This window comes from Mustela nivalis (genome assembly GCF_964662115.1).
Source record: "Mustela nivalis genome assembly, chromosome: X".
Classification (NCBI taxonomy): domain Eukaryota; kingdom Metazoa; phylum Chordata; class Mammalia; order Carnivora; family Mustelidae; genus Mustela; species Mustela nivalis.
The window spans coordinates 63,409,796-63,436,008 of NC_139040.1; the positions used below are offsets into that span (position 1 = coordinate 63,409,796).

The following is a 26,213-nucleotide window of genomic DNA, read 5'->3' on the forward strand; positions in this document are numbered from 1 at the left end:
AAGGAGGGGAAAAAAACCTGGGACACTCACTGTCTCAACCCCAATTTTATAGGGGTCATTATTCAGGTTTTTATTTCAGTCCCCAGTTTGCCTGCTCTTGTTTCCTTTTCATAGTGCTTAGGTCACTTCTTTATGTGTTCTATTCATAGTTTCTAGTTGTCATAAATGGCAGAAGAGTCCTTATTTGCCCTTACTCCATCTTGGTCAGCCTATTCTGCTTGTTTTGAATAACTAGAATTCTATTTATTCACCTTTGGTACTGTTGAATTTGTTTTGATAGTTAAATTTTCATTTTGTTAATTCACACGCAATTAATACTTATATTTCAATATAGAACCATAGTTTTATAACCATATTTAGAATACATTTGAATTATTATTTTTTAAAGATTTTATTTATTTATTTGACAGAGATAGAGATCGCAAGTAGGCAGAGAGGCAGGCAGACAGAGGAAGGAAAGCAGGCTCCCAGCGGAGCAGAGAGCCTGATGTGGGGCTCGATCCCAGGACCCTGAGATCACGACCCGAGCCGAAGGCAGAGGCTTTAACCCACTGAGCCACCTGGGCGCCCCTACATTTGAATTATTTTTATAAATACTATTTGAATCATTAACTGGTCTCATTTATATGAGTGAAATATCCACAAATGTATAGATACTATAGATAGTCTCACAGTGGTTCATGTTTTAATGTGAAAGTATTGAGAAATTTGGTGAATTGAATTTCTGTTGGGAAGTATTTAATAACTTAGTATTTTTTTTTTATTTAAGTGAGCAGTGAAGATTCTGAAGATTCTGATTTCCAGGAATCAGGAGTTAGTGAAGAAGTTAGTGAATCTGAAGATGAACAGCGGCCCAGAACAAGGTAAATATTGTATCACTTTTTCAAAAATTGTAAGAATTCATATGAATAACAATGCTTCAAGTTATTTATAGAAAGGTTGCTATTACTAATAAAATATTTAATATTTTGATTTGATACTAATTATGAAAATAAAAAAATACATATAAGCATATATGGTTGAATTATGTCTTATAAATTAGGTGGGCTTTCAGATTGCAAAAACACTTTTGACTGTACCTTTTGGTTGTTATAGGGGGATGCTATAGTGTAGTAAATAAGAGACTCTGTAGACAAACTACCTCCTGGCTTTACTATTTGCTCTTTGTATGAATACTCTGTGCTTCAGTTTCTTTTTAAAAATAGGGATTACAATAGTACTTAATTGGTTATTATGGACATTGAATGGGTTTATAATATGCCTACTTGGCAGGTAGTAAATGTTCACTGAATGTTAATTATATACTAGTATTATAGTAATTAAGATTTGTTTGTTCTCTTAATACACATAGCTACTGGAAGTAGTTATTTAAAATTCTGCTTACTTCTTAGTGTAGTATTTTAGATAATACTAACCATTCTAAGAACTTTTTTGTTTCCTCCAAAATATTGCATCTTGGCCTTTTGGCTAAGATCTAGTGTATTTCCCCCAGAATAATATTATCTTTTTATAACTTAACAAATGGGCTGTTTGTGTTTGTGTGAATGTGATATATGTGTCTGCATAGGTGTCAATCTTAAAAATTTTAAAACATTTTAGATCTTTTTAGATCAGCACTTAAACCAGGTTGTGCCTGGAGTATAGCAACATACTGTACATTAGGGAAATAACAATGGGTTACAAGGAGAGATTTTTAAAACTGAGAATTCACATAACACGAAAACTCACCATTTTAAAGTGTAGAATAAGTGGTTTTTAGAATATTCACAAAGTTCTTCAGCCACCACCATGATCTAGTTTGAGAATATTTTTAACACCACAGAAAGAAACCCTGTACCCACTAGCAGTCATTCCCATTTTTCGTGCCCTCCATTCCCTGGCAAAAGCTAATCTACTTTGTATATTGATGTGCCTGTTCTGGACATTTTATATGTTTGGTTTCATATAGTATTTTTTTAATGATTTAGTTAGCGTCATGTTTTCAAACTTCATGCATATCTTGTATTGGTACCTTTATCTTTTAAAAATATTTTTAGATGATCATAAAATACATGTGACGTAAACTTTACTATCTTACAAATTAAGTATACAGTTCAGTAGTGTTAAGTACACTCACATCATTCTACAACCAATCTCTACAAGTTTTTTGATTTTGCAAAACAAACTCTTTACACATTAAACAGTAACTCCACCTTCCCCACATCCTTAAGAAGCTACGATTCTACCTTCTGTCTCTGAATTTGACTCCTGTAGGTACCTTATATTAGTGGAATCTTACACATTTGTTGTCTTATTATGGCTGGCTTATTTCACTTAGTACAGTATCTCAAGTGTCATCCATGTTGCAGCATGGATCACAGTATCCTTCCTTTTTAAGGTTAAATAATATTCTCCTGTCTGCATCTACCACATTTTATCTCTTCATCCATCATTGAACGCTTGGCTTACTTACACCCTTTGCTGATGTGAACATGGGTGTACAAATATCTGTTCAGTCCCTGCTTTCAGTTCTTATGGTTTTATACCCAGAAGTGGAATTGCTGGATCATATATGGTAATTCTGTGTTTAACTCTGAGGAACTGCCACATTGTTTTTTGTAGCGGCTGTACCATTTTACATTCTTACCAACAGCACATATTCTCCTCTTTCTACATCCTCACCACCACTTGTTCTTTTCTGGGTTTTTTTTTTTTAATGGGGTGGGAGGGGATCTAACCATCTTAAATACTGAGAGGTGCTATCTCACTGTGGTTTTGATTTGTATTTTTTCTAGTGGTTAGTGATGTTAAGCCTCTTCTTGTGTGCTTTTGTGCTCAGAGTTAAGGGAGACAGAATCCTGTCCCTTGGGCAGCCCGTAGAAAAGCCAGAACATTGCCAGCAAGTTCACTCCTGGCAGAGGAGCTGAGAATTGGGCAGCTTCCTACTGACCTCCTTGAGTTGAGCAGGAAAGAGGGTACAACAAGTATAAGCAGAAACACTACAAAATATCCAACTATTTTATTTTATTTTATTTATTTTTTTTTTAAAGATTTTATTTATTTATTTGACAGAGAGAGATCACAGTAGACAGAGAGGCAGGCAGAGAGAGAGAGACGGAAGCAGGCTCCCTGCTAAGCAGAGAGCCCGATGCAGGACTCGATCCCAGGACCCTGAGACCACGACCCGAGCCGAAGGCAGCGGCTTAACCACTGAGCCACCCAGGCGCCCTCCAACTATTTTAAGTGTGACTTTTGATTAGGTGCTAACTTGGTTGCTAAAGTTTCTTAACTGGTTTCTAGAGTTCTCATAAAGTTACTTTTTACCATATGTTGTGTATTCTGTGTTTCTGTGGGAGAACAAGAGCCTGGAACTTCCTAGTCTGTCATCTTGCTGTGGTTACCTGGCTATTTTATTACTTGGATTGGCTGAATAATATTCCATTGTATAGATAGTACCACATTTTAATTGCCATTTTTTCATCTGTTGGTAGACATTTGGGTTGTTTCCATTTTTTGGCTATTATTTATAATGCTTCTGTGAATATTTGTTTATGATTTTTACATAGTCATATATTTTCATATTCATTCATAGAAATATATCTGTAAGTGGAATTGTAGGGTCATATGGTAACATTATGCTCAGCTTTCTAAGGCAGCTGTCAGACTGTTTTGCACAGTGGCTTATCATTTTACATTTCCACTAGCAATGCACCAGACTTCTGATTTCTGTACATCTTCACATACTTTTTAAAAAAATATTTTATTTTTATTTATTTGACATACAGAAATTACAAGTAGGCAGAGAGGCAGGCACAGAGAGAGGAGAGACAGGTTCCATGCCTAGCAGAGAGCCTGATGTGGGGCTCGATCCCAGGACCCTGGGATTATGACCTGAGCCGAAGGCAGAGGCTTTAACCCACTGAGCCACCCAGGTTCCCCCACAAACCTTTTTTTTTTTTAATTATGGCCAACCTAGTGAGTATGTAATGGGCCATTGTGATTTTGATTTACTTTTCCCAAATGATTAATGATGTCGAGCATTTTTGCATGTGCTTACTCTAGCCATTTGTATATCTTCTTTGGAGAAACATCTGTCTGAATGAATAAATTCTTTTTTTTTTTTTTTAAAGATTTTATTTATTTGACAGACAGAAATCACAAGTAGACGGAGAGGCAGGCAGAGAGAGAGGGAAGCAGGCTCCCTGCTGAGCAGAGAGCCCGATGCGGGCCTCAATCCCAGGACCCTGAGATCATGACCTGAGCCGAAGGCAGCGGCTTAACCCACTGAGCCACCCAGGCGCCCTGAATGAATAAATTCTTTTCCCAATTTTTATTTGTTTTTGCTGTTGATTTTTTGTTGTTTTTTTAATTGTTGATTTATTGTTGCTGTGAAAACACAGCAACTGTTTTATTGTTTATTCATAACAGTGCTTTATATATTCTGGATATAAGACCCATATCAGAATCCATTGCCTAATCCAAGGTCATGTAGATTTATTGTTCTTTTCATTGACAAGTTTTATAGTTTTACCTATTATATGTAGGACTTTGATCCTTTTTTTCCCTGTGACGTTTATGATAAGCTTCTAGATTTGTATGTTTAGATAGTTCTCAGTGTTTTCTGGTATAAATACTGTTGTCATAAAAAATATTTGTAGGGACACCTGGGTGGCACAGTCAGTTAAGCATCTGACTCTTGGTTTTGGCTCAGGTCCTCATCTCAGGGTTGTGAGATCAAGCTCCACATCAGGCTCTGCACTCAGGGTAGAGTCTACTTGGGACTCTCTCTCTCTCTCTCTCTGTCTCCCTCTACCCCCCCCACAAATAAATAAGTCTTAAAAAAAATTTGTATAATATACACAACAGAGATATGGAAATATTTTTATTACACAATGTTATACACATACACATTTATATGCATATGGGTATATTGACACTCATTTAGAGTAAATTACTAAAAGTGACATTGTTGAGTCTAAGTTACACAATTTTAAGACTTTTGTCATACATATTTTCATCTTTTCCCCCAAGCTTTTATTTAAATTCCAGTTAACATACAGTGTAACATTAGTTTCAGGAGTAGAATTTAGTGATTCATCACTTACGTATAACACTGAGTGCTCATCATAACAAGTGCCTTCTTTAGTATCCATCACCTGCTTAGTCCCCCTTGCCCATTTCCCCTCCAGTAACCCTCGGTCTGTTTTCTACAGTCAAGAATCTGTTTTCTGGTTTGCCTCTTTTTTTTCTATGTTCACCTGTTTTGTTTCTTAAATTCCACATGTGAGTGAAATCATACGGTATTTGTCTTCCTCTGACTGACTGTTTTGCTTAGCATAATACTCTCTAGCTCTAAACACGTCATTGTAAATGGCAAGAGTTCATTCTTTTGGATGACTGAGTAATATTTCATATATATATGCCAAATTCTCTTTATCTGTCCATCCCTTTATTGAAGGTTTTTATCATGAATGGATACTGACTGATTTGTGAATTTTGAACCACCCCTGCAGCCCATGAATAAATTCCACTTGATCATGGTCAGTGAGTCTTTTAATGTACTGTTGGATTAGATTTCTTAGTAGTTGAGAATTTTTGTATCCATGTTCATCAGGGATATTGGCCTATATGTAGTTTTCTATTTTAATGGAGTTTTTGTCTGGTTTTGGTACCAGAATAATACTGGCCTCATAGAATGAATTTGATAGTTTTTCATCCATCTCTATGTTTTGGAATAGTTTCAGAAGAATAGGCATTAACTCTTCCTTAAATGTTTGGTAGAATTCCCCCGTGAAGCCATCTGGCCCTGGATTTTTGTTTGTTGGGAGATTTTTGAGTACTAATTCAATTTCTTTGCTGACTATTGGTCTGTTCACATTCTCTATTTCTTCTTGTTTCAGTTTTGGACGTTTATACGTTTCTTGGAATTTATCTATTTCCTCCAGATTGTACAGTTTGCTGACATATAGTTTTTCATAATATTCTCTGATAATTGTATTTCTGTGTATTTCTGTGGTTTTGGTTATTTCTCTTCTCTCATTTGTGATTTTGTTTATTTGTATCATTTCTCTCTTCTTTTTGATAAGCCTGACTGTGGGTTTATCAGTTTTATTAAGTGTTTCAAAGAACCACCTTCAGTTTTTTAATCTTTTCAGCTGTTTTTTTTTTTTGTTTGTCATTTATTCCTGCTCTAATCTTTATATTTCTCTTCTTCTCCTGGCTTTAGGTTTCATTTGTTGTTCTTTTTCTAGATCCTTTAGGTATAAGTTAGGTTATTTGAGAATTTTCTTGCTTCTTGAGGTAGGCTTGTATTGCTGTATATTTCCATCTTATGACTGCTTTTGCTGTATCCCAGAGGTTTTGGACTGTTGTGTTTTCATTTTCATTTGTTTCCATGTGTTTTTTATTTCTTTTTTAATTTCCTGTTTGACTCATTCATTCTTTAGTTCTTTAACCTTGTATTTGTGGTCTTCCTAAATTTTTCTTGTGGTTGACTTTAAGTTTCATAGCCTTGTGGTTAGAGAAGATGCATTGTGTGATCTAAGTCTTTCTGTACTTGTTGAGCCCTGATTTGTGATCTAGTTATGTGATCTGTTCTGTAGAATGTCCCATGTACATTTGAATATGTGTTTTGTTGCTTCAGGATATAATGTTCTGAATATATCTTTTAAGTCCATCTGTTTCCATTTATCATTCAAAGCCATTGTTTCCTTGTTGATTTTCTGCTTAGATGATCTGTCCATTGATGTAAGTGAGGTGTTAATATTCCATAGTATTATTGTATTATTGTGAATTAGTTTCTTTATGTTTGTTATTAATTGTTTTATGTATTTGGGTGCTCCCAAGTTGGGGGCATAAGTATTTATAATTAGTAGATCTTGTTTGTTAGACCCCTCAATTATGATACAATGCCCTTCCTTATCTCTTATTACAGTCTTGGTTTATAGTCTAGTTTGCTTGATATAAGTATTGTTTCTCTGGCTTTCTTGGACATTCATTTACAGCATAAATGTTTTTCCATCTCCTCATTTTCAATCTGCAGGTGCTTTAAGGTCTAAAATGACTCTTATAGGTAGCATATAGATGGGTTTTGTTTTATTATCCATTTAGACATCTTTTGTCTTTTGATTGGAGCATTTCATCCATTTACATTCAGAGTGATTATTGATATATATGGATTTTGTGCCTTTGTATTGCTTGTTTTGTTGTTGTTTCTGGAGATTTTCTCCATTCCTTTCTAGTCTTTTTTGCTTTTGGTCTTTCTTTCCCACTCAAAAAGTCCTCTTTAATATTTCTTCCTGAGCTGTTTTAGTGCTGATGAACTCCCTTAGTTTTTGTTTGTCTGGGATACTCTTTATATCTACTTCTCTTCTAAATGATAGCCTTTGTGGATAGAGTATTCTTGTTTGCATATTTTTCCCATTCAGCATGTGTCATATATCATGCCACTGACTTCTGGCCTGTCAGGTTTCTTTGGAGAAATCTACTGCTATTCTTTTGCATCTTCTTTTGTAAGTTCAGGATTTCGTTTGTCTTCTGCTTTTGAGTTTTTCTTTGTGACTATATTTTACAAATTTAACTTCAGTGTATCTTGTTATCCTGCTTTTATTTATGTTGATGGGAGTTCTCTGTGCTTCCTGGATCTATATGTCTGTTTTATTCCCCAGATTAGGGAAGTTTTCCTTTATTAGTTTCTCAGATATACCTTCTGCCCCCTTTAATTTGTATTCTTCTGGTACTCCCGTGATACAAATGTTATTACATTTGTTGGAGTCACTGCATTCCCTGAGTCTACTCTTGTGATCTATCATTATTTTTCCTTTCTTTTGTTCAGCTTCATTATTTTCCGTAATTGTCTTCTACGTGACTTGCTTCTATGTCTGTTTCTTCCATCCTTGTGGTAATTACATCCAGTCTCTTTTGAATCTTAGTTACTACATTTTTAATTTCTGCCTAATTGTCTTTTTACCTTTTTTATTTCTAATAAGGGTTTTTCTGATGTCTTCCATGTTTTTCTGAAGTCCATTGAGTATCTTTATGATTGTTGCTTTAAATTCTCCATCAGGCATCTTACTTATACCTGTTTCTGTTAGATCTCTGTCCATGACCTTTTCTTGTTTTTTTCTTTTGAGATGAATTTCTCCATCTCTTGGTATTTTGTCTAGGTTTCTGTCTTCTTTGTGTTAGAGAAGCCTTTTATATTTTCTGCCTGAGAGTTACAGCTTTATGAAGAAGAGGTCATACACTGTCCAGGGCCTGGTGCTTCAGGAAGTGTCTCTGGTGTGTGCTGAGTGCACTCTGCTGCTGGATTTTGGTTGCTCTGTCCCTCAGTTTAGTTGTCTGTAGAGGTTCTCCTTGCCTGGTATTTGGAACATGGCCAGTGTGGCAAGTTTAAAGACCTGTGCTTTGATTTGCTTTCTAAAAGAGACGTGATGCTGTTTCTACTAGAATGGAAGCTTTGCAGCACACTGTAGTAAGTAGATGTCTTGTGTGCCTGGGTTTGTGCTGGTCTCCTGGGGAAGAGGTCTCCTGGGCTGGTCCTTAGTGATACTTGCCTGAGAAAAGCAGTAACACTGTAGCTCAGGGTGTGAGACTCCGTATAAGCAGATTAGGTAACCACTGTTGGTGCTGTACGATTTCCTAAAGTTGGTTTATGCTAAGGGGTGGCTGAAGGAAATGATGTCAGCTAGGTCTTTTTTCCTTGTAGAGGGGAGTCTGTGCTTGCTACTCTCAATGAAGCACTCCCAGATGAGTGAATAATTTCACTTCATACATTCTAGGTGTTTTTCAGATCATTTTTTTCATACTGTCTCCAGGTTGCTTGCCTGCCTGGCAATGTATTGCACTTTGGGCTCTACCCAGCTAAGTCTGCTGACTTTTTAAATTCCAAACTTTAGTGATCTGGTGTGGTGGGGATCAGCACCAGTCTTCTCTGGGAGGGTCTTGCCGCATGGACTAATAATGCAAGTTTGACTAACGCCTGGACTAATGCAAGTTTGACCCAGAAGAGTGGTCACTCCAGAGTGCAGGGTCATCGGATTTGGAGTAAATCAGGCCAAATACCCAGTGTTCAGGTTAGCTGCCCTCAGCAGCTGTGACTGCGCCTATGCTGAGGTGTGTGATGTCGGGGGGATGGCACTCCCTGGTTCTCTTCTCCCTGCACATACAATGCCACCTCTCATAAATGCACTCCAGGAGGAGGGAACAGTCTCTCCCATTGCACCTTAGGCAAGCCTCAAATTGTGTCATCTGCCTGTAAGTTGCTTGTTTGCCTGCCTTCTGTCTAGGAGTAGGGCAGCGCCCTCAGGTCTCTATCCTAGCGAAGCCCTGGGGCCTTTAAAACTCCAGTCTTTGAGTCCTTCTGCTTGCAAAAATTCATGAAAATCATCCCCTTTTGTTTTCCCATACAGTGGCTTTGGGGCAGTATTCATCTTGTGCATATCCCTGTGTGCTCTGCTCTCTCTCGTCTTTCTCTGCCACCAGGACTCCCTTACTGCTGCAGCACCCATGATACATTTCTCCCCAAACCCCCTCTCCACACTACTCCCTTCCTGAATGTGCCTTCTTCTCTTCCCTCTAATTGTGATGTTTGCTCTATCAGCCTTCAGGTCTGTTCCTTGGGTATTTAGAATGATTTGATAATTATTTACCTATGTTTGAGGGGTGTGGAAGCCTAGAGTCCTTCTACTATTCTGCCATCTTAACTCCCTCCTGTCATACATATTTTCAAACTATTTTATAGAGGTCATTTTTTTTCTCCCCCCAGCATAATATGTAAACCATCATTTTTTCACTTTTCAACAATGGAATAGTGAGTAGTCTGTTAGGTAGAACTTAGGGGGATTTTGATCCATTTTGAGTTAATTTTTATATATGATGTAAGATAGGGGTCCAACTTCATTGCTTTGCATGTAGATAACTAGTTGTCTCAGCACCATTTATTAAAAAGATAATCCCCCCCCCCCTAAAGATTTATTTACTTATTTATTTGACAGAGAGATCACAAGTAGACAGAGAGGCAGGCAGAGAGAGAAGCAGGCTCCCTGCCGAGCAGAGAGCCCGACACGGGACTCGATCCCAGGACCCCGAGATCACAACCCGAGCCGAAGGCAGCGGCTTAACCCACTGAGCCACCCAGGCGCCCCAAAAAAGATAATTTTTACCTGTTGCATTTTCTTGACACTCTAGTGGAAAAATCAGTGGATCACAAATGTAATGTTTTATTTCTGGACTCAATATTTCTCTTTCATCGATTTGTATGTCTGTTATTTATGACCTGAATGTACTGTCTTTATATATGTAACTTTGTCCACCAGTTTATAAGCCCAGAAGTACTTTTTTTGCCAGAAGTTGTTGTTACTGTTTTCTTTTAAGAGATGGTGAATATTTTTCATTTGTATATTAGCTACTAATATTTCTAAAGGTCCTCCATCTTTTTTTCTTAATTTTATTTATTTTAGAGCATGAGTGAGTTGGGGTGAAGGGCAGAGGGAGAAGGAGAGAGAGAATTCAAAGCAGATTCCACGTGGGGCTGCATCCTATGACCTGAGATTATGACCTGAGCCAAAATCAAGAGTTGGTTTCTTAACCAATTGAGCCACCCAGGTCCCCTCATCCATTTTATTATTTACACCAAACCTCCCCTCTCTATAACTTAAAATATTGATTGTTGGATTAAAATTAAGGGTTATCTAGTGAAGATTTTCTTTTTTGCTTTTTGTTTTCCTTTTCTTTTTTATGAATGTGTGCAAAGGTAAATAAGCTGTAGAATAGTATGTAATTAATTTAAGGAAATTCATCATGAAGTATTTCATTTTTCATTTTAAATGTTTTTTTAGGTCTGCAAAGAAAGCAGAGTTGGAAGAAAATCAGCGGAGTTATAAACAGAAAAAGAAAAGGCGACGCATTAAGGTTCAAGAAGACTCATCCAGTGAAAACAAGGTAATGACATTTATTATGTGTTTGAATTATAACTATAGTAGAGTGTACTAAATATGTTACTTCCTTTTCTGCATTCCATTCATTAGTTTAATTCTGCTGGTTTATTTTTAACACTTTTAACACGTTTGTAGAAGGATTGACTTACTGAATGTATAAGTATGCAGAAATATTATGACACATTATCTTTTTTTTTTCTGTTTCTTAACTAAATCTGATGGAAATTTTAAGTTGCTCTTTTTCATTGCTTTACGCTCTTGGGCCTATAAAGTTGATGTGTAGTGTTCTATATTTTGAAGACATAAAACATTTTTTTCTGAATAATGACTCACGTGTGAGTAGATTTCTTCCAGAAGTGATGTTAGCAAATTTGTTTCTTATATATAAGCAGGATTATGTAAAGTAGAAATTCTCTGTAATATGTTTCACTCTGAGTAAAGAATGAATCTGTAACATGATGCATTCACATTCTCCTTGGCCAGGGATGGGAGTGGTCTTTTTAAAAAATGATCCTTTAACTGTACATTTCAGTGGTCTTAATCAAATTAACAGTACATTTCAGTGGTCTTAATTAAACTCAAAATTGGAAACTCTGTACCCAGCCCCTTGTAACCTCATCTAATTTCTCTGTTTATGATTTTGCCTATTTTAGGTACCTCATATTAACAAAAGTCATATAGTTATGTGTCCTTTTGTGTGTGGTTTATTTCACTGACAATGTTTTCAGGGTTCATCCATATTGTAGACTATATCACAATTTCCTTCTTTTTAATGCTAAATAATATTCTGTTGTATGTATATACCATTGTGTTTACCCATACTTTTGTTGATGGACATTGGGATTGTTTCCATCTTAGGCTATTTTGAGTAATGGTGTTGTGAATGTGGGTGTAGAAATATTTTAGTCCCTGCTTTATATATTTTGGTTATAATCTGAAATACGGAATTGGTGGAGCATCTGGTAATTCTATGTTTAACTTTTTGAGGCACCATCACATTGTTTTCCCAGTGTACCAGGGTTCTGGTTATTCCAAATTCTCACCAAAACTTGTTACTTTTTTTTTTTTTTGTCTTTTTCTAATACCCATCCTAATGGGTACAAGATAGTATCTCCTTTATGGTTTTGATTTAAATTTCCCTAATGACAAGTAATGTTGAACATCTTTTCACATGATTAACTGAATATTTCTGTATCATCTTTGGAGAGATGCTTGTTGCATTTCTTTGCCCCCTTTTCTGGGGTGTTTTTAAATGCTCTTTTTTATTGTGAAGTATAATCTAAAGCTTCTCAGTATGTTTTCTTTAACCTTTTCTTAGTATATTAATTATTGGAATATGAAATGGGTAAATTAGACAACTTTGTGGTATTTACCTTTGATCATTTAAATTCCATAGAGTAATTCTGAAGAGGATAAAGAAGAGGAGGAAGATGAAGAGGAAGAAGAAGAAGATGAAAATGATGATTCCAAGTCTCCTGGAAAAGGCAGAAAGAAAATTAGAAAAATTCTTAAAGATGATAAACTAAGAACTGAGACACAGAATGCTCTTAAGGAAGAGGAGGAGAGGCGAAAACGTATTGCTGAGAGGGAACGTGAACGAGAAAAATTGAGAGAGGTAAACCAGTTTTTATTTATGATTTCAAAAAATAGGACTTTAATAGCTTCACACACACATATATTACTCAGTATTTTAAGAATAGAATGTTATAATCCCCACAGATTTTTAATTATACTTGCTTTTCCCTATTAACAATATTTTATATAACTTTAATTTCAAAAGATTTTATTTATTTATTTTGGAGATAGCAAGCAAGTATGCAAGTGGGAAAGGAGCAAATGGAGAGGGACAAGCAGACTCTGCACTGAGTGTAGAGCTCAACGTGGGGCTTGATCCTATGACCCTGAGATCATGACCTGAGCTAAAATCAAGAGTCGGATGTTTAACTGACTGGGCCACCCACTCAACCCTATTTTACGCAACTTAAAAATCTTCATTAGGCTATATTAGTATAATTAGATACACGAAATGACTTAAGATTCTTGAATTCTCACCAAAGTGATTGAGTTTTATCTGGGTCAGAAAAATCTTTAAATCTTTAAATATAATTTTAATAATAAAAATAAATAAAATTAAATAATAAATATTAATTAAGTATTTTAAATATTTAAATATATTGCTTAAATTCATAAAAGATTTTAATTTTTTTTGGTTAAGCCTTTTATTTTCTTTTAATTCAGAAAAAGAGAAAGCGAGTAAGTGTGCACGCACAAGCAGGGGGAGGGGGAGAGGCAGGCAGAGAGAGAAGCAGGCTCCCTGCTGAGCAAGGAACCTGATGTGGGACTTGATCCCAGAATTTTAGTATCATGACCTAAGCTGAAGGTAGCCACATAACTGGCTGAGCCACCCAGGCATCCCAAAGATTTTAATTTTTTAAATAAACTTTCTTTTTTAATCATGATAGTTTTCAAGAACATTTACAGGCAGAGGGAATAGTACTACAAATCTCCATGTACTAGATACTCAACTTTAGCAGTTACCAACACATGGCCATCTTGTTTCATCTATTTTCTTCAGATTACTTTGGAGAAGTCTCAGAAATCATCTCATTCTGTATATATATAGTTCAGACTATATTGTCAAAAGATAAATACCCTTAGACATTATTACAGTACCATTATTATACTTAAAAATTATCATTAATTCCATAGTATCATCAAATATCTAGCTAATATTCCAAATTCTTTCATTTTCCTCAGAAACATATTAGTGGTTTTTAAAGATTTATTTACTTATTTGAGAAAGAGAGAAAGCGTGGGTGGTGGGGAGGGACAGAGAGAATCCCAAATATATTCCCCACTGATCTCCGAGCCTGGTGCAGGGCTTCATCCCATGACCCCAAAATCATGACCTGAGCCAAACCAAGAGTTGGATGCTTAACCAACTGAGCCACCCAGGTGTCCAAATACAATGGTTTTAAAAACGTGTGGTATGAATTAGGAAATTAAGAAAGTCTTAGTACCTGTTACATTGCATTTGGATGTTGTACCTCATGTCTATTTTCATTTTAAAAACGAAGTTTTCCTTTTTCCATTTTCTTCTTATTGTACAAGAGTTTAAAAAGCTAGATTATTTGTGTAGAATTTCCTATATCTTGAGCTTTGCCGATCCCATTTCTGTGGTGTATTTTCACTGGTTCCTATATGTTCTTTAAACTGTTGGATATAGAGGTCTGACCAGATTTAGATTCAGTTCTTGGCAAAAATACTCATGGGTGGTAATATATACCTCATCTTACATCTTACTTAGAGGTACATCTAAGAGTAGGTGTCTCTTTTTGTGATGTTATTTAAATTTTATTTAAAAATTTGAATGATAGCATTTGATAAGTAGACATTAAAATTCTATATTATCATTTTCTACTTCTGATCCCTATCAGTATATATACATGTTTTTCACATAACTGCAGTCACTGTATGTGACTGTATATGCTGTATTTTCCTTCCCCTCTTATTTCATGTAATTTAAATATATATTAACATGTTCCCCATACATTTCATTGTTTTATAATGTTTATTTTCTAATTAATTCTTTTCGTTTACTAAATTGAATCTATGTGCTTTTTAAAAATCAAGTATTACCATAAAGCTGTATTGAAAAATCAGTAGTCTTCCATTTTACCCAGACTGTACTCAAAGGTGATGACTCAGTTCTTCTAGCTATTCTTTGCTTTTACTTTATGTTTCTGTTTAGTAGGCATATAATTTTATTTTTTATTTTTCAGTTTTAAACATTACCATTGTTGTATGGTAGTTGTGGATTTGTCATATACTGCCTGACAAAGACAGACTTTCCTCCTCCATTTCTTTGTGACTATATTTTACAAATTTAACTTCAGTGTATCTTGTTATCCTGCTTTTATTTATGTTGATGGGAGTTCTCTGTGCTTCCTGGATCTATATGTCTGTTTTATTCCCCAGATTAGGGAAGTTTTCCTTTATTAGTTTCTCAGATATACCTTCTGCCCCCTTTAATTTGTATTCTTCTGGTACTCCCGTGATACAAATGTTATTACATTTGTTGGAGTCACTGCATTCCCTGAGTCTACTCTTGTGATCTATCATTATTTTTCCTTTCTTTTGTTCAGCTTCATTATTTTCCGTAATTGTCTTCTACGTGACTTGCTTCTATGTCTGTTTCTTCCATCCTTGTGGTAATTACATCCAGTCTCTTTTGAATCTTAGTTACTACATTAGTGTGGTTATACCTCAGTTCTGGTGGAATTATTTGTCACTGTTTGCATGCCTGTATCTATTTAAATATTCACAAAAGGGCTACATAGTGTATATTGCATATATTTCTCATACATACACATATATGTATGTGTATATACACATAGTGCATGATGATTACATTCCTTTGTCCTTTTTTGTTTGCTTTTCCTAGAATTAATAATGTTTTGGATTTTTTTTTTGTCTTACTTTCTGCATACTTTTGACTACTTAATTTCCTGTATATTTGGCAGAACCCTAAAATTCCTCAGTAACTTTAACACATCAAGTGAATGATCAGGTTAGTTTTTTTGTTTTTTTCTTTGAAATGATGCTCTTGGAGCCTTTTTTCCCCCACTTCTAATCTGGTCTGTTTCATTACTTTCACTCTTCTGGGAATTTCCTCTCCTCACCCATTTCTTGTTTTGGATCTCTTACTTCATAGATACTTATTTTCCCATGCACTATACTTCCCAGAGATTTTCAATTGGGTTAGTCATCTTACTTTAATAATGGACTAATTTGGCGATCTGGTAGGTGTGACTCTTTCTTATTTAGCCTTTCAACCAATTTTCTGGCTTTCACTCCACACTTCTCCTGAACTATTTGTGTTAACTGATGCCTCCTTGTCCTTAAACTTCTGAGGAATATCAAATATGTGGTTCTTGTTATTTTTCTTCTCTACGGGAACTTAAGTTTCAACCTTCTTTATTTTGTTACGTCATGTGACATTTGTCCATATACCTTATAGCTTTCACAGTTTTGTTAACGCTTCATTTCTGCCAAGATCTTCCTCTTTTTTCTTTTTCACCTATGGGATTATAACTTTTTTGTTCTTTCATGTCATTTTATTGAAGAAATATGTTCATTCCACCATTTTTAGCCACTTGCAATGGTTTTGCCTAAGTAAACTGTTCCAAGAAATACATTCATTCATTCATTTATTTGATCTTATTTATTTATTTGACAGAGAGAGTACAAGCAGGGGAGCAGCAGGGAGAGGGAGAGGAAGGAGGAGGAGGAGAAGCAGGTTCCCTGCTGAGCAGGGAGCCTGATCTGGGGCTTGATCCCTGGACCCTGAGATCATGACCCAAGCTGAAGGCAGATGCTTAACTGACTGAGCCACCCAGGTGCCCCATTTCCCAAGAAATTTTTTTTTCCAAGAAATTTAATATATATTTGCATATCCACCAATTACATATGATGTATTTCCTATACTAAGTTCGCAATCAAAGGATTTTATCAAAAGTATACTTCCTAGTAGCCATTGCCGCATTTAAGATGTAGAAAACTTTAATCAGTACTTCTTTGGTCAGTCCTCAACCCTGTATACCTAGCTATAGGGAATCTATGATCTGCTTTTATCAGCATAGATTATATTTGTCTTTTTTAAAGTTTCATGTCAATGAAATCACATAATATGTTCTTTTATGTAATTTTCAGTTTAACAGTTTTGAGATTCATTCATGTTTATGTGTTCCAGGTACTTTATGTTTGTAGAGTACTATTCCACTGTATGGATAGGCTACAGGTTATTTACTTATTGATGGACGTTTGGGTTATTTTTGGCTTACGAATCAATTTGTTATAAATATTTCTGTACAGGTCTTTGTGTAGAAAGATGTTTTCATTTCCTTTGGAAAAATATCTAGAAGTGGTATTACTGGGCCATATGGTATGTGCATGTTTAACTTTAATTTCAAATTCCATTTCTTCATTGCTGGTATATAGGAAAGCACTTTCTTTTGTATATTAACCTTACATCCTGCAACCTTGCTCTAATCACTGAGTTCCTGGATTTTTTTCATTATTTGTTTTGGATTTTCTCTATATGAAATCATTTCATCTGTGAACAAAAACAGTTTTATTTCTTTCCTTCCTAATCTGTGTACCTTTTAATTGCTTTTCTTGTTTTACTGCATTAACTAAACTTTCTGGTATGATGTTCAAACGGAGTGGTAAGAAGGGATATCCTTGACTTTACCTGACCTTAGTGTGAAAGCTTATAGTTTCTCACCATTAAGTATTATGTTAGCTATTGGCTTTTTTTTAAAGATTTTATTTATTTTATTTGACAGAGAGAGAGATCACAAGTAGGCAGAGAGGCAGGCAGAGATAGAGGGGGAAGCAGGCTCCCTGCTGAGCAGAGAGCCCGATGCGGGGCTCGATCCCAAGACCCTGAGATCATGACCTAAGCCGAAGGCAGCGGCTTAATCCACTGAGCCACCCAGGCGCCCCAGCTATTGACTTTTTGTAGGTACTCTTAATCAAGTTGTGAAGTTCTCCTCTATGTCTTATTTACTGAGAATTTTTATCATGAATGGGTGCTGGATCTTTGTGAGATACTTTTGCTGCATCTCTTGTTACGATTATGTGATTTTTAAAGCCTGTGGATATAATGGATTGTGTAGATTTTTGAATGTTGAACCAGTGTTCCATATCTGGGATAAATCCTACTTGGTTATGGTATATAATTCTTTTAATACATTTTTGGATTTTATTTGTTAATAGTTTGTTGATGGCTTTTGTATTTATGATTATGAGAGATGCTTGTAGTTTCACATCATGTGTTGGTATTAAGGTAATGCTGGCCTGATATATTGAATTAGGAAGTGTTCCTTCTGCTTTATCCTCTAAAAAAGGTTGTAGAGAATTGGTGTAATGCACTTGTAAACCCACCAGTGGTGCTTTCTGTTTTGGAAGGTTATTAATTATCGACTTAATTTCTGTAATATGTATGAGCCTATGTAGATTGATGATTGGCTTTATAATAAACTACCAAAATGTTTTCTAGCATGGCTATAACATTTTGAATTACCATCAGCAATATATGAGAGTTCCAGTTTCTTCATGTCCTCAGCAATAGTACTGGCAGTTTTTAAAATTTCAGCCATTTAAAAAAATGTGTAGTGTTATTTCATTGTTACTTGAATTTGCATTTCTCTGGTGACTAATGAGGTTAAACATCTTTTCATGGGCTTAATGGCCATTTATCTATCCTTGTGGTGTGTTTATTCAAATCTTTTCCTCTTTATTTTCTTTTCCTCTTTTTTGTGTGTGGGGAGTTTTGTCTTTTTATTTAATTAGGATAGTTATTTTTTATAAAAGTCATTTTTCGGGTTTATGTGTTTTTATGTGTTTTCTTCCTTATTGACTTCTCTTTTTATTTATTTAATCTTGTCTTTCAAAAAGTCAGAAGGTTTGAATTTTGATAAAGTCTTACTCATCAGTTTTTTAATGTTTGCCTTTTTGGGGGGGCAGCGCACGTCTGTGTCCTATTTAAGAAATCTTGGTTTACCCCAAGATTGCAAATATTTTCCTCTTTGATTCCTTCTCAAAATTATGTACTTTTCATTTTTAAGTGTAAGTTTGTGATTTCTTTCATGTTAATTTTAGCATGTTAATGATATATGAGATACGGGTGAAGATTCATATTTTATCCTAGTACGGTCAGTTATTCCTCTATCATTTGTTCTAAGACTTGCTTCTCCATGGAATTATTTTGCATCTTTGTAAAAAATCAACTTATTACATATTTGTGAATCATTTCATCTATGTGTTTGTCCTTAAGCTAATACCATACTGTTTTGATTACCATAACCTTATATTTTGTAGTGAATCTTGAAATCAGATACTGTAACTCCTGAACTTTGTTCTGCATTTTCAGAATTGTTTTCGCTATTAACTGTTAACTTGCATTTCCATATAAATTTTAGTATCATGTTGCCACTTTTCATAAGAGTCCTTTTGGAACTTTCATTGGGATTGTGTTGGATCTTTATATCAGTGACATCTTAGTATTTTTCTCCTGTTACATGAATATAGTATGTCTCTCCATTTATTTAGTTTTCCTTTAATTTCTCTTAGCAGTGTTTTATACTTTTCATTGTACAAATCCAGCATATATTTTGCTAAATTTATCCCTAAGGGGTTGCCTGGGTGGTTCCGTGGGTTAAATCTCTGCCTTCAGCTTGAGTCATGATCTCGGGGTCCTGGGATTGAGCCCCGCATCAGACTCTGCTCAGTGGGGAGCCTGCTTCCCTCTCTCTCTCTGCTGGCCTCTCTGCCTACTGGTGATCTCTTTCTGTCAAAAAATAAATAAAATCTTTAAAAAAAATTATCCCTAAGTATTTCATGTTTTCTGATGACATGATAAATGAAATTTCAAGTGATTTAATGACTTTGTAGTCTGTGATTTAGCTAAATCCTCTTAACTAGTTCTGGTAGCTTTTTTGTAGATTTCTTAACAATTTTCTACCTTTACAATCATATCCATACATAAATAACTACTAATTTCTTCCAAATCTGTTAATTTCTGTTTTAAAATTATAAATGGATGTAATTTCTCTCTCACTCTTTTTTTTAGAGAGAGACAGAGAGACACAGGGAGTGTCTGTGCAAGTGGAGGGGGGAGGGGCAGAGGGAAAAGGAGAGAATCTTAAGCAGGCTTCATGCTCAGTGCAGAGCCCTGGGCAGGGCTCAATCTCATGACCCTGAGATCATGACCTTAGCTGAAATCAAGAGTCAAGACACTTAACCTAAGACTGAGCAACAGGTGTCCCTTAATTTCTTTTTTGAATTGATATACAGTTGACATACAATATTATATTAGTTTCACAACATAGTGATTGAACATTGAACATAATTTCTTTTTTTGATTAAAATCTAGTTGACATGCAGTATTAGTTTTACAACATAGTGATTGAACATTTATATACATTATGAAATGATCAGCGCTGTAATTCTAGTTGCCATCTGTCACCAGTGTTTTGTTACAGTATTATTGAGTATATTCCCTATATTTTAGTAGTCATAGTACTATAGTTCTTTGTGACTTATCTGTTTTATAATTGGAAATTTGTATCTCTTTATTGCTTTCACTTCACTAATCCACTCTACCTCCCTCCCCTCTGGCAACCACCAGTTTGTGTTCTATATTTGAGAGTGTTTTTGTTTTATTTTGTTTATAGATTCTGCATATAAATGAAATCATACGGCATTTGTCCTTCTCTAAATTATTTCTTTGCATAATACCCTGCAAGTCCATCCATATTGTCGCAAATGGCAAGATTTTAGTCCTTTCTTATAACTGAGTGATTCACACAACACACATGCACACACAGCACATCTTTATCCATTTATCTGTCCGTGGATGCTTAGGTTGTTTCCATATCTTGGCTATTGTAAATAATGCTGTAGTTACCATAGAGGTACATGTATCTTTTTTGAATTAGTGTTTTCAGTTTCTTGGATAAATACCCAGAAGTGGAATATCTGGATTGTATGGTCACTCTATTTGATCATTTTGAGGAACCTCTATACTGTTTCCCATAGTAGTTGTACCAATTTTTACTCCCATGTCAGTAGAGCACGCTGCTTCCCTTTTTTCCACATTTTCATCAGTACTTGTTATTTCCTGTCTTTTTTATAATAGTCATTCTGATTGGTGTGAGGTGATATCTTATTGTTCATTTGATTTACATTTCCCTGATGATGAGTGACATTGAGCATTTTTTTCATGTGTCTCCTGGCCATTTGTATGTTGTCTTTGTAAAAAGTTTGTTTAGGTTCTCTGCCTGTTTTGTAATTGGATTGTTTTTATGTGTGTGTGTATATGTTGAGTTGTATGAGTTCTTTATATATTTTAGATATTAACCACTTATCAGGTATATCATTTGCAAATATCTTTTCCTATTTATTAGGTTGCCTTTTCATTTTGTTGATGTCTTCCTTTGCTGTGCATAGGCTTTTTAATTTGATGCAGTCCCAGTTATTTATTTTTGCTTTATTTTGCTCCTTGCTTGAGGATATAGATTCAAAAAGGTATTGCTAAGATTTATGTCCTACAGTTTACTGCCTATGGTTTCTTTTAGGAGTCTTAGGGTTTGAGGTTTTACATTTAGGACTTTATTTTGAGCCTGTTTTTCTGTGGGGTGTAAGGAAGTGGTTTTGTTCATTCTTTCTCATGTAGCTGTCCAACTATCGCAATAACATTTATTGAAGACTGCATCTTTTCCCCATTGTATATTCTTACATTCTTCATGGTAGATTAATTGACTGTGTAAGTGTCGGTTTATTTCTGGGTTCTCACTTCTGTTCCGCTGATCTGTATATCTAGTTTTTTGTTTTTGTTTTTGTTTCTGTTTTTGTTTTTGTTCTTTTGTGTTAGTACCATGCTGTTTTCATTAGCTTTGTAGCTGTAGATTTGTAGTATAGTTTGAAATCTGGTGCTACTTCCAAGTACCTCTAGCTTTGTTCTTTTTTCTCAAGATTACTTTGGCTGTCTGGGGTCTTTTGTGATTACATACAAATATTAGGATTCTTTGTTTTAGTTCTGTAGAAAATGCTATTAATATTTTGATAGATATTGTATTGAGTCTGTAGATCATTTTAGGTAGTATGGACATTTTAACAGTATTAATTATTCTAGTCCATGAGCATGGTATATCTTTTTATATATTTGTAACATCAATTTTTTTCATCAAATATACAATAATAGTTATTGTATTCTTTTTGCCCTAATCGGGTCTTTTAAAATATTTTGTATCTATTGAAGTTCTCACTGTCTTTATTCTTTTCCTGAGTTTGATGAGCATCTCTATGGCCATTATTTTGAACTTTTTATCAGGTAGATTGCTTATCTCTGTTTGTTTAGTTCTTTTTCTGAGGTTTTGTCTTGTTATTTTGTTTAGCACACATTCTTCTGTGTCCTCTTTTTCTCTCCTTGTGTTTGTTTTTATGTATTAGAATAGCTACTGCTCTTGGTCTTGAAGGAGTGGCTTTATGTAAAAGGCATCCTCTCTGGGGCCCAGAAGTGCAGTCCCCACTAGTCCCCACAGAACCAGGCCTCCAGAGCTGTCCCTTGTGTGGGCTGCATGCATCTTCCTATTGTGCCTGGGCTGAAACTGTTTCAGGTATGCTGGTAGGCAAGGTTAGCCACCATCAACCCCCCAGGAGCCATCACTCTCAAGTGCCACTTTGAAGGGACACCAGTTCCAGCTGAGGCCACCTATCAAGTGTGGAAGGTGGGATCCTGGCTGCCAGGGTGGGGAGGGGGTTGGTACTCGCTGAGACCACCTGCCAGGTGTGGTGGATGCTTCCTTTCTTCAAATGCCTCTTAGTCTGTCTCGGTAATCTAGAAAAGTCAGTCTTGGATTCCTAGAATAAGCGTTGCTTAGTCATGGTACATTATACTTTTTATAAGTTGTTGTATTTCCTTTTTTTAAAGATTTATGTATTTATTTATTAGAGAGGGAGAGGGAGAGAAAATGAGCATGAGCAGGAGCGGCAGAGGGAGAGAATCTCAAGCAGACTCTGCACTGAGTGCAGAGCCCAACGCAGAGCTAGATCCTATGACTGACCATGAGATCACAACCCAAGTCAAAACCAAGAGCTGGGTGCCTAAGCGACTGTACCAACCAGGGGCCCTTATTGTTGTATTTCTCTTGCTAATATTTCAACCATGTTTTTACCTCAGTATTAAGTATGCATGTTCTTTTATAGATTTCTTATATATGTTTCTAGTTTTGCTATCACAGTAATACTGTTCTCACACAGAGTGAGTAGAGAAGTTTTCCCACCTCCTCTGTCTTCTTGAAGTTTCATTCTTAAAAGATTGATAGAATTCTCCAGTGAAGTCATGGGCCTGTAGTTTTTTCTCTGTGTGTGTGTGTGTGTGTGTGTGTGTGTGTGTGTGTGTTTTAACAGCTTCAGTTTATTTAATAAATGTAAGGCTATTTAGACTATCTATTTCTCCTTAGCTCTGCTTTGATAAATTTTGTCTTTAATGAATTTGCCCATTTCATTTAAACAGTCAAATTTATTGGTGTAAATTTGTTCATAATATTCTGGATTTTTTTAAATGTTTTGTAGGCTTTTTCATGATCTCTCATCTTTCATTTCTGTTGATAATTTGTGTCTCATCATTTTTCCTTGTTTAGTCTCTTTAGAGGTTTAATAATTTTAGTATCATTTTCAAAAACACCAGCTTTGGGTTTCATTGATTCCTCTGCTGTTTCACCTTTTTCCATTTCACTGGTTGCCACTTTTATTTTTATCTTACCATCTTCTGTGGGTTTCATTTACTCTTCTTTTTCTAGCTAATTAATGTGGATTTTAGATATTGCTTTTTAAAAAATATATGCATTTAATGGTACAAATTCCCTTACTGTTTTAAACACTGTGCCATATGAATTTTGATGCTTTTGTTTCACTTTTACTGTGTTCAGAGTCTTCTCTAATTTAAAACCTAGAAATGGTGTATTTTTTTTTTATTTTTTCTTCTCATATATTCTGTTTTTTCTAGCTGCAGTATTTTAATTTTAATAAAATTAATTAATTAAATTTTAATTAAGTTGTACTGGTTAATTATAATCAGGGTTTTATATCTCTAATGGTGTTCTGTCTAATATTGAGAGAGAATGTTGAGGTCTCCCAGTATAATTGTTGATTTGTTGTTTTCTCCTTGCATTTCTCATTATTTTCTTCTTGTGTGTTGAAGCTCTGTTGTTAAGTACATGTACATGTAGAATTGTCTTTCTAGTGATGCCCCCCTTTTTTTTCAAAGATTTTATTTATTTATTTGACAGAGATCACAAGTAGGCAGAGAGGCAGGCAGAGAGAGAGAGGAGGAAGCAGGCTCCCCACTGAGCAGAGAGTCCGATGTGGGGCTCAATCCCAGGACCCTGGGATCATGACCTGAGCCAAGGGCAGAGGCTCTAACCCACTGGGCTACTTAGGTGCCCCTAGTGATGCACCCTTTTATCTCTTTTTAACTTTCCTTCGTCTGAAATCTTACCTCATTTATGTGTTAATAATATTTTCTATTCCATCTCTCTTTTCCAATGTTTTATTATGAAAAGTTCTAGTGCACAGCACGGTGAACAGAATTTCACAGTAATTTCCCATAAGCTACCTCCTTGAGTCTTCCATTAATGTTTTATTTAGTATACTTGATTTATTACATTTCTGTTTATCTGCTAAGCTCTCTATCCATTATTACACATCTTATGCATTTTAGTGTCAATTATAGACATCATTTCACTTAATCCAAATGGTTTAGCATGCATATCTTTTTTAAAAATTAAAAAAAGAATTTTATGCAATGTGGGGCTTGAACTCAGAACCGTGAGATCAAGACATGAGCCGAGATAAAAGCTGGACACTTACCCAACTGAGCCACCTAGGCATCCTTAGTATGCATATCGTGAGCTGGAATTTGTAAAGATTTACAAGCTTTCCTTTTTATATAGAGTTTACATTTAGTGGGGCACCTGGGTGGCTCAGTGGGTTAAAGCCTCTGCCTTCGGCTCAGGTCATGATCTCAGGGTCCTGGGATCGAGCCCCACATCAGGCTCTCTGAGCAGAGAGCCTGCTTCCCCCTCTCTCTCTGCCTGTCTCTGCCTACTTGTAATCTCTGTCTGTCAAATAAATAAATAAAATCTTAAAAAAAAGAAATTACATTTAGTGAAATGTACTAATGTTAAGTGTACATTTCTTTTCAACATAGCATGGAATGTACAGATCTATCTTATATATTTTTGTGGTTTTCTTCAACTTGCTTTTTTCCTTTTCCTTACTGTTTGGAAAGTTATACCTGTTGTGTCTGCCCTTAACTGTGGTACAACTTAATGGTTGAATGGGTATAGTACCATCAGTCCTTACCATCTCTAAATCTTTTGAGGGACAGTTCAGTTGTTTGAACATTTTTCACTAAATTGGAATATCCTGTTACATATTAGAATGACTTTTGTTGTGCTTCTTCAGCTCCTTTTATTAAAAAAAAATTGTTTACTGAGGCACATGAGTGGCTCAGTTAAGTAAGTGTCTGACTCCTGACTTTGGCTCAGGTCATGATCTCAACATTGTGAGATTGAGCCTCACATTGGACTCCATGCTGGGCGTGGAGCCTGCTTAAGATTCTTCAGCTCCCTTCCTCTCTCCCTTTTTTTCTGTCTCTCCTGCTCCCCCACCCCCTGCCAAATTATTTACAATTTACGTGTTTTAAGTGCACAGTTCAATGAAGTGCATTCACGGTGTCATGCAGTCATCACCACCATTTGTTTTCATGAACTTACCATTATCCTAAACAGAAGGTATACATCAAAAAATAAACAAGTTCTTCCCAGCCCCTTTAACCTCTCTTTTATTTTCTGTCTCAAGTATTTGTCTGTTCTATGTACCTCATATAAATGGAATCACACAGTATTTGTCCTTTTCTTTCCAGCTTATTTCACATGACATAATGCTTTCAAGATTCCTCCATTTTATTTTATTTTATTTTTTTTAAGATTTTATTTATTTATTTGACAGAGAGAGATCACAAGTAGACAGAGAGGCAGGCAGAGAGAGAGAGGGAAGCAGGCTCCCTGCTGAGCAGGGACCCAGAGATCATGACCTGAGCTGAAGGCAGCGGCTTAACCCACTGAGCCACCCAGGCGCCCAAGATTCCTCCATTTTATTAACTAACAGAATTTCATTACTTTCTAAAGGATGAATAATATGTGGTATACATATTATTGTATTATATTTATCCATTTATCTGTCAATGGATATTTGGGTTTCTTCCACCTTTTGGCTGTTGTGAATAATGCTGCTATAAACATGGGTATACAAGTATCTCTTTAAGTTCCCGCTTTCCATTCCATTGCATATATACACAGATGTGGAATTGCTGAACATAATGTAATTCTGGATGAAATTTTTTGAGGAATTGCCATACCACTTTCCACAACACCTGCACCTTCTGTGTTGCCACCATCAATGCATACAAGTTTTAATTTCTTCACACTTTCACCAAAATTTTTTTTTCTTTTCTATTCTTTTTTCTTTCTTTCTTTTACTTTCTTGTTTTTTTGGGGGGGTTGGTTAGTGGATGTGAAGTGAAGTCTTATGGTTTTGATTTGCATTTCCTATATGACTAATGATGTTGAACATGGTTTTTCACATGCATGTTAGCCAATTGTATAATTTCTTTGAAAAATGTATATTCAAGGTATTTGATGTTTTTATTTTTCTACTTTATTTTTT

The 26,213-nt window shown here is 35.5% G+C and overlaps 1 protein-coding gene across 5 annotated transcripts in view; it reads left to right on the forward strand.

Moving 5' to 3' along the window:
* Positions 1-26,213, forward strand: part of ATRX (ATRX chromatin remodeler) — a 293,312-nt gene that overhangs the window by 128,071 nt on the left and 139,028 nt on the right. For all 5 annotated transcript variants that reach the window (XM_082716012.1, XM_082716016.1, XM_082716013.1 and 2 more), the window contains 3 exons: positions 770-863; positions 10,818-10,920; positions 12,313-12,531. In XM_082716012.1, the coding sequence (XP_082572138.1) occupies positions 770-863; positions 10,818-10,920; positions 12,313-12,531 (416 nt within the window). The remainder of the gene's footprint in view (positions 1-769; positions 864-10,817; positions 10,921-12,312; positions 12,532-26,213) is intronic.